A 10000-nucleotide genomic window follows, 5' to 3' on the forward strand; every position below is an offset into this window, starting at 1 on the left:
CATCAAGAGCATTCCAAAAAAGTTTATCTGGTGGCCGCCATGATTGTTTTTTAATTCATCGGTGAGGGCGAGCTGACACACAGCATTCTGGGTAGTTGGCAGCGACATACCCGCTTAGCTCAGTTTATCCGGCCGAAAAAACGAGGGCTGGTTTTCGAGCTGTGCCTTGTCATACTTGGTAATCGAAACATAATAAAGGCTGGCCAAGTCGTGCCGTGTCAAGGTGTACCGGGTAGAAAACAGACAGTGGTAAAGGGCCTAGAATGGCTTAAGGTGTACTCAAGACAAAAAAGATTGGGAAACACTGGGTGCAGCAATATCCCCCCGATTAAGATCATTAGCAACATCCACCCCCCTCCCAAAAGAGACCAAAATAGCCAGAGTTGGAGGGCATAGTATTAAACAGAAATGAATATTAATGAGCATATTAATGTCTAATGTGCAAAAGGTTGTACTCCTTAATTATAGAGGGGCTGATTCTCACTCTGCCCTAGAAACCGATCACCATGCTGATGCTCCATAGCAACAACACAACACACACACACACACACACACACACACACACACACACACACACACACACACACACACACACACACACACACACACACACACACACACACACACACACACACACACACACACACACACACACACACACACACACACACACTTGAGTAGCAGAGTGGGGCAGGGTCTGTATCTGGGTGGGGAAAGGGGGGTTGACACATGGAGGTGTGTGTGTGTGTGTGTGTGTGTGTGTGTGTGTGTGTGTGTGTGTGTGTGTGTGTGTGTGTGTGTGTGTGTGTGTGTGTGTGTGTGTGTGTGTGTGTGTGCAGTTGGAGGGGGGAGGAAAAGTTGGACAGAGGGGGGAGTATGAGCTACAGACAGGGGAGGTGACAGCGCAAGACATGATGAATTACTGCACGGGCCTACTGGGCCTTTCAGGGGCCCCTGAAACTCACCTTCTCACCTTGCGTTAAATATTGCACTTTTAGCAACTGGATTTTCAGATGTTCTCGGGGCTCAAACCCCCTAATCCCCAACAACGTAGGGTCTCTACTTTCTTACCTAAAACCCTGAATCTCTTTGGAAACTAGCAACACCCATGGAGAGGGGGGCTTTCTTATCGTCTGTCCCAGGGGCCCATGGAGTCATAATCTGTCCCTGGCCTGAGAGTGTGAAGAAGCAGAAGAACAGACAGGTGAGAAGTGAAAGAGTGAGAGGCGGAGAGGAGGGTTTATTTATTTTTGGTGAGAAGATGAGAGTCAAGTACAGAGAGATAGAAGAACAAAGAAAGAAGAAAGAAGAAAGGGCAGTTCCACAGGGAAGGTGTGAGTGTGTGTGTGTGTGTGTGTGTGTGTGTGTGTGTGTGTGTGTGTGTGTGTGTGTGTGTGTGTGTGTGTGTGTGTGTGTGTGTGTGTGTGTGTGTGTGTGTGTATGTGTGTGTGTGGGGGGGGCAGGGTCTGTATCTGGGTGGGGAAAGGGGGGTTGACATATGGAGGTGTGTGTGTGTGTGTGTGTGTGTGTGTGCGTGTGTGTGTGTGTGTGTGTGTGTGTGTGTGTGTGTGTGTGTGTGTGTGTGTGTGTGTGTGTGTGTGTGTGCGTGTGTGCGTGTGTGTGTACATATGAATGTACCATATGAGCAAGAGTATGGTGTAAGAACATGACATTAAAGCATGTTTGCATGAAAACATGAATGTTTGATTAGGTGTGTGTGAGAGAGAGAGAGAGAGAGAGAGAGAGAGAGAGAGAGAGAGAGAGAGAGAGAGAGAGAGAGAGAGAGAGGAAGAGAGAGAGTTTGATTGTGTGTGTGTGTGTGTGTGTGTGTGTGTGTGTGTGTGTGTGTGTGTGTGTGTGTGTGTGTGTGTGTGTGTGTGTGTGTGTGTGTGTGTGTGTGTTTAGTGAAAGTGCTGATGCTATAGCAGGTGCGGATGTTGGCTGCAGGATGCCCCACTTTCCTCTCCTCTCCTCAGACACGCCCAGCCCTCCACCCACACCGCAGCAGCCTCTGCACCACTGCTCCCAGCCAATCCCTACAGGCACCCCGCCACTCCCAGCCAATGGCGAACCTCCTCACATTATCCCCAGCCAATCACCGGCCTCCTCACGCTGTTCACGACCAATCATGTCGCTCATCGATTTGTCTTTGATGTCCTTGGGGCATTGCCTACTGTAGTAGATAGAGCAGCTGTCCCGGGCCGATGCTGCCTGCTGTTTTGGCTCAGCAAAAAAATGTGGGTGTCACGCTGAATGCCTAAACGCCTCCTGCTGTGTTTTTCCACACGGCGGATCTCACAGTAAGCAACAGAACTCAAGCAGGGCAGCAGGGACCTAAAACTGAAGACCAACTGGAGACCAACTAGCAGAGTGTGGAGTAGCGCGGAACATTAGTAAACCTCCCTCCCGAAGCCCTGTATGAGTAGTGCTGAGCTATCGGAGTGTTTCTTTAGCTCAGCGGTGTTGTACTGTGCCTCCCATGCCCAAACTGGAGTGTTGACTAGGAGGTGTCGGGTTCATGAGTGATGGACTCCACAGGAACACCTCAATTACACCAATAATCACACATACTCTCACACATACAAGTCAGTAATCAGATCCAACCAATACAATCCCCAAGTAATAATAATCATAATAATAATACATATTCCAGCTAATATATACGTATACTACTCACCATATTATTTGTTCTAATTACCTGAACCGCTCAGATGAGCAGAAATCGAATCCGTTTAAGCCATGATGTACTGCCAACACCAACAAATTTTCAGAATTCTGATACAGTGAAGCGTTAGCGAGTTATTTTGCAGACCAACCACCAAAAAAAAACCTCTGCCAAAAAACATAACCTCATTGGCAAAGGTAGAAATGTGCAGTGATGCTGTACTGTTTATTCCTCTGAGGACACCATAGCCCTGTGGTGGGTGGAGCCAGGGGAAGTGGTTGCTAATAGCAACTTTGCGGAATCAGGGGATGGTTGCCTGGGTGACCTCAAACCCTGCGGATCAGATTTCTTCCCATTACATAAGACTGATAGAAGCGAGACATTTACTGAACCTCATATGCAGATTCTTCATAATTGCTCCTGTCTCTGGAGGGAAAGCAGGATTTTTTGCTTCTAAGGAAAGTTACTTGGCATGGGCCATCTTTGATTGTAATCTCGACATCTATAACAACAATTTGTACCCCAACTGGTGTGATCATTGAAATGTCTTTTCGTCTTTTCATATCTATCATCTACCTTCAGAGATGGTTTATATGCCCCCTTGGCCGGACAACAAGAAAGGGCCCCCTCTCCATGGCCATCGCTAGTTTCCAAAAAGATTCAAGGGTTTAGCTAAGATGTTAAGAGACACTTTTGTAAGGGGGTCGGGAAGAAAATTTGAAGTTAAATTAGGTGCAACGTTTAACCCAGTATGAGATTGTAAATATAAACCGATAGAGATATAGATCAGCATTGGCATCGCTATGAACCCCACTGGGTCCCTGGACTCCATGGGCCCCTGGGCACTGCACAATACTGGCCCGATCAGGAATTTGGCCCTGCTCTTACCACCATGTTAAGTATAGATCATTTATTTCCAAAGGATGGAAGTGTTATTTGGAGGTCACATAGTGTTATGTTTTCCTCACCATATACAGTATCACAAGTATTTCTTTGGTTAAGTTTCTGACTGAATGATTCAGATGTGGTGTCTTTTGTAGGGCACCCAGTGTATGTAGTGTATGGACACTACAGTTATTTTGTTATGACAAAATGACTCAGGTGTTGTGCCATTTGTAGGGCACAGGCTGTACAATCTGTATGGAAGTAGATCCTGTAGCTGATTGTATGTCAAAGTGACTCGGGTGTCGTGTCGTTTGTAGGGCACAGACTGTATGGAAGCAGGAACACTCCCTGTCGCTTGCAGTAAGGTTTTTTTGTCAGGAGGACTAAGGTGTGGTGTCATTTGTAGGGCATACGCCGTATGTATGGAAACAGAAGCTGAAGCAGAAGCACTCCCCGTGTCTTGTCGGGGCTGTGAGTTGGCCAGTCGGAAATCTATCTGACAAGACTGAGCCGCAGCCAACCGAAACTCTTCATGCTGCTCTGCCTGAGAAAAGTGGGCTGGGGTGCTGCGATACAGCTGGAGGCTAGTTTACTAAGCAGAGGCCAGACTTCCAGTTAGAGGGAGAGAGAGGGCTGGGGGTTGGGGGCATTGCACCCACTGCCAACTGTCAGTGTGAGAAAGAAGAAACTGAGAGGCCTGCACTACAGTGAGAATCAGATGGTACTAACAGGATGGTGGAAATGTACTGTTAAGAGAGAGAGAGAGAGAGAGAGAGAGAGAGAGAGAGAGAGAGAGAGAGAGAGAGAGAGAGAGAGAGAGAGAGAGAGAGAGAGAGAGAGAGAGAGAGAGAGAGAGAAAAACATTCAGAGGTCTGTGCAACATAGAGGAGACTGGAGAACACTAATCCAACAATGGAACTGTAGAATCTCGAGATATGGTACAAAATTCTACTGCAGTAAGGTAGAATATTTAGAAGAAGAAGATTTCATATTTAAGGCACACCTTTAGTTACATTAAATCTATTGTTGTTAAACACCCGGCTGAGTGGTATACAGTTCGGTTTTCAGTTTAGTCTTATGTACAGTACTGTATTAATTTATTAATTAGGTCCTATATTAATATTAAAGACTGATATAGGCAAAATACTTTTGGTCCTCAGGGCATGGTGTAACACTTCAGTCATCCAAGTCATCTGAGAAATGAACGGAGACATGATGGAGATCTCATGACATGGTGATTCAATCATAGTCACAAGTTTGTTTACTTCCTGTTTGTTTAAATGACTGTTTTTGTGTACCACACTACAACACCCTTCATTTCCTGTGTGCCACTGCTTTACAGCGATGATTCTGCTGTCGGATTGTCATGACGATCGAATGTCTTTACTGTAAAGATTCCTGTCTATTGCCATCCCTTAATTCACAAATTTGAAATAGTTTTCTCCTTTTAAGTCTTTCGTCACACTTAATAAAACTAGGGCTGGGAATTGAATGCATTAATTTAGATTGATTTATCACACAATGCGATTGCTTAATTAACACGATTTTAAAAATTAATCGCAGTATAATATAGCTACATAGTTCTGGATTAGACCAGTGGAGGGCAGTATTACGCCTGATGGTGAGCAGCCTGCTGAAATTGAGAAGAGTTCTCCCTTCTTTTAAAAATGTATAATATTTTTAGATTAAGCTTATTTATTGTAATTATTCAAAATCCATGTGAAAAAACAAAATTTTCACTGTTCTCAAGTCAGATATTTAAATGCGGTTAAAATGTGATTAATTCGATTAATTAATTTCAAAGCCTGTAGATTAATTCGATTACATTTTTTTATCGAGTCCCAGCCCTAAATAAAACATATTCCTCTCTTCCCTTTGCTGTGAGTCAGGGGGTGTATTTATTTATTTGAATGACAAGCAGCAGAGGGCTTGTTTGCATGAGCATTCAAATGTTTCTCTGCGTCGACCGAGCATTCTTCTAAAGGCAAAGCGAATAGTTCCATTTTCACGCTTTTTAAATCAAACTGTTTACTTCATCTAAAACAGAATATAGCAGACAGCAGTCACTTTGGAGGAAATATTATACACATACATCATATTATACACATTATATTATACTTTACTGCGAGTTGAACAATGCGGGACATGGAAATGGGGACATTACTTTCGCTCACTACCTGTGTCTACCTAACAGTGAGTCACCTCAGGCATTTCCATGCCAACAGTCAGCCAACAGCATTTGTGTCCTTCAGCATCATATCTTGTTAATTATATTTATATTACAGGTCATTATATTAATCATAGTAATGTTAATATATATTAGTAAAGGGCATGGTGTAACACTTCAGTCATCCAAGTCATCTGAGAAATTAACAGACATGATGGTGATCTCAAGGCATGGTGATTCATAGAGTCACGAGTCTCATGTTTTATTTCCATAATTTTTATCTACACTACAATACCCTTCATTTCCTGTATGCCACTGCCTTCCAACAATGAGGCTGCTGATGGACTGTAATGATGATCGGATGTTGAATGCTGAAATATCATAAAGATTTCCTGTCTATTGTCATCCCTTAATGTAATTGCATGATGCGGACAAATTTTAATGAGTTTTCTCCTTTCAAGTTTTTCGTCACACTTAAAAAATGTGTTCCTCTCTTCCGTTTGCTGTGAGTCAGGGAGTGTATTTATTTATTTGGATGACAAGCAGCAGAGGGCTTGTTTGGAGAACGCAGCCATTTAATGAGTATTACGCAAATGTTTCTCTGCATCAACTGAGTATGCCTACTCTTCTTTAAAGGCAAAAGCAAATAGTTCCATTTTCATGCTTTTAAAATCAAACTGTTTACTTCCTCTACAGCAGACAACAGTCAGTTAGGAGAAAATATTATATTACACACATACTTCATTGCGAGTGGCACAGTGCGAGACATGGAAATGGGGACATTGCTTTTTCTCTCTACTTGTGTCTTCCTCTTAACAATGAGTCACCTGGGACATTTCCATGACAATATTCCTCCATTTGTGTCCTTTAGCATCATATCTTCCCTCTTCTCCATCTTTTGATGTTATGAAATTACAGGCCATGTTACGATCGCTTCCAGACTAATCTAATATAGGACTATCAGTACTGTGTATGTGTGCGCGCGCACACACTTTCTCACGCGAACGCCAGATAACTGACGTCTTCTTGGCAGCCTGCAGTGCTGTTTTGTGAATGTGAGAATGTGTTTGTGTATTTGAAAGCACTTTGATTCAACTGTATATAAAGTTGTGATGTGCTATACATATAAATGCTTGTTGTTGTTGTTATTGTTTTCCCTTTCCTTTTGCAGGCTACTAGCTGTTATCTGCTCATGGTATTTGACTCATCCCCTGCTGCTCATGGTGGGCTGATGGATAGGGAGATGGTCTTAAGGCCAGAGGGTTGCAGGTTTGAATCCCACCCTTACCTCTCCCTACACCTCCATCCATGGTCGAAAAAATGGTCGAAAAGTGTCAGCGAAGTGTAATGTAATGATATGTGGGTTGTGGGGTGAGGAGACCCCCCCCTTCTGGATTGATTGCTCTGCTTTTTCTAAATGATTTCAACTTGTTGTAATGAAATTATTACATTTTTCCCCCTTCCCAATTTTTCTTCTTCATTAAAGTCAGCAGCTGCAGCAGAAGACCAAATCTCCCTGTTGCTGTTCGCCTATTGTGTGGTGGGCGGATTTATATCTCCCCCCCAGCGACTGTATACAAACTCTGTCTACATTGTGTTTACAGCGTTGAGAACAATGCAAACAACAGTAGCAGAGGCTCTGAAACTAATCTGTCTGTCTGGTGGTCTGTCTGTGTGTCTACTCCAGGGTGCAGTTCTCGACAGTTTCATTTCTCTAAGTTTGCAACTTACCGGCGTGCCGTGCCGTGAGTGGTGCCGTTCAGTCAGCTCGGTTTGTGTTTCCCTTTCCACTACAAACTGTTACCCGGTCCCGGAGTATGGTTGGAGTTACGTCTTTGGTGCTGTCACGTAGCATTACTTTATGTAGGCTAGTTGACCTAACGTAAGGCCGACAGATATTCTCTTCCACCGAAGTAGGGTATAAATAGTTACAGCAATCATATTAGGATACTACAATGTTGATTTATGCCTTTGATTTTAATATCAAAGTAATACAGTGTCAAACTAAAGAGCATTCCAAGAGAGTTGATCTGGTAGCCACCATGATCATTTTTTGATTCACCAGTGAAGATGAGCTGAGGTACAGGATTCTTGGCAGTAGGCAGCGAAAGACCCGCTCAGCTCGGTTCAGCCAGCCAAAATAACAAAGGCTGGTTTTCGAGCTGTGCTGTGCTGTGTCATGCCGTACCTGACTAATTGAAACCGAAAAAATGGCGGCCCAGTCGTGCTGTTTCGAGCTGTACCAGGTAGAAAATGAGTAAAAGAAAAGAGCATTTTGAGGCGTTTCTGTGAAGATCAATCATCCATCCCTGTGGCGTTTGCAGATTTGAGAGCAACTCAAACAGCAGTTAGCAGAGGGCAATGAAACGCACGTATCTGTGAATATTGTCTTTCACACAGGTCAGCGTTCCCCAAGGAGTTTAGTTGTTAGCAACTAGACTCCTTGGAGTAGTTGTTACACCATTTACACCAATGTACTTCATGAGGTAGATAGACTGTGTTGTTACTGAAAACCCTAAAAACTCAACAAGAATCCACTACAAACTTGATCCAACCAGCACAGAGTCAGCTGCCTGTAAGACAAGTACACAAGTCTACTTTGTACTGAGACAAGCTACCTGTATTGGGAAGAAACTATGTTTCTTTTTTTACTTTTACTTTTGACACCCCTGCTGTCTTCTGTCTTGCCCTGTCCTGACCCTCTTGGTGGTTAGTGGTGGCAATGGTTGGTTACGGTCATGGACCTCTGACTGCAGACTCCTATGCCTCCACTGGCAGGACAGCAGTAATGGTCTCTGAGGTACCCTGAGCACACAATGTTCGTACTGCTCCCCAGACACTGTTGTCATGGCATCCCCCTGTTCCTACACAGGATAAGTTAACTGCAACAGTGCTTGTATATTGTGAGTTATTGTATATATGCAGCACCATACACTGTTGTGTGTTTATGAAGAGTCTCATTCATCCAGCAGGTCATGAAAGTCATGGCAAACAAAGTGTTGATTGCTTTGCCATGGCTTTCAGTACCATTTTATTAAATTTTACTGTCAAAATGGTTCCTGTTGGCGTTTCACTTTATTTATTTGTTTGTGTTTAAGTTGTTTTTTTTGACGTATTGAGACATTGATACCCTTATCTTTGCATTCTTGCAGCAGAGAACTGTACTGCAGTGCATAATGACAAAGGTCTTGAACGTCTTGAAATGTATTTGACAATAAAACAGGACTTTTTAAAGCCTTTGCAATTATTGAAACTCTCAATTGTTGAATGTTGTGTTTGTGTTTGTTGTCCAGGTTTCAACTCCCTGGGGGCATATTCCAAGAACATGGCCTAGTGGTAAAACAGGTTAAGTTAACCTTGAGGAAGTAGTAAATCACCTAATAGAGGAGCCCTTAGTCCTCATGTTCTTAATAGCAGGTTTACTGTATTAACCTCATCACTTAGCCAGGTTCATCACTTAGCCAGGTTCATCACTTAGCCAGGTTCATCACTTAGCCAGGTTCATCACTTAGCCAGGTTCATCACTTAGCCAGGTTCATCACTTAGCCATGCTCTTGGAATATCCCTCAGGTGGGCACTACGGCATCATGGGCTCTGTTATTAGCTGATTTACTGTACCTCTGCCTTCAGGTTGACTGAACCACCTTCTGGGAATAGCCCACTGATGTCCAGTATTATGTGTTTCGTTTGTGTTTGTCACCATTGCAGGCTTTAGCTCCCTGGTGGAATAGGCTACCCCACTGATGTCTTGTTTTGTGTGCTTGTGTGTTTGTTGACACCTAGGCTTCAACTCGCTGGCGGGCAACATCACAGGCTCTTTATTACCTGATTTAGCTCTACCTTCAGGTTAACTTGGGACACCCCACTGAAGTCTCGTCTTGTGTGTTTCATTTGTGTCTGTTGACACCGAGGCTTCATGGGCGCTGCCATTAGCTGACTTACCTCTACTTTCAGGTCCTAATGTCTTGTTCTGTGTGTTTGTCATTGTCCAGGCTTCAACTCGCTGGTGGGCGGCATCATGGGTTTCTCCATCCTGATCAGTGCGGAGGTGTTCAAGCACGACCCGGAGGTCTGGTACCTGGACGGGACAATAGGCATCCTCATCGGCCTCATCATCCTGTCCTACGGAGTCAAGTGAGTCAGACGGGTCCCTGGAGGGCCTTCAGTGAGAGTAACTGCACCCCCCTCTAACTAGGCTAACTAGCTAGCGCCTACCTACCGTACTCCTTAACTATACGAACTGTCTTCCCTATCACCACTAACGGAACCACTTATAACAACTC

The 10000-nt window shown here is 44.0% G+C and overlaps 1 protein-coding gene across 1 annotated transcript in view; it reads left to right on the top strand.

Annotated features, from left to right (window-relative positions):
• Positions 1-10000, top strand: part of LOC134459961 (transmembrane protein 163a) — a 114040-nt gene that overhangs the window by 102780 nt on the left and 1260 nt on the right. The window contains exon 7 of the mRNA XM_063212468.1: positions 9710-9851. Within this exon, the coding sequence (XP_063068538.1) occupies positions 9710-9851 (142 nt within the window). The remainder of the gene's footprint in view (positions 1-9709; positions 9852-10000) is intronic.

This window comes from Engraulis encrasicolus, chromosome 12, assembly GCF_034702125.1.
Source record: "Engraulis encrasicolus isolate BLACKSEA-1 chromosome 12, IST_EnEncr_1.0, whole genome shotgun sequence".
In the NCBI taxonomy this organism is placed as follows: domain Eukaryota; kingdom Metazoa; phylum Chordata; class Actinopteri; order Clupeiformes; family Engraulidae; genus Engraulis; species Engraulis encrasicolus.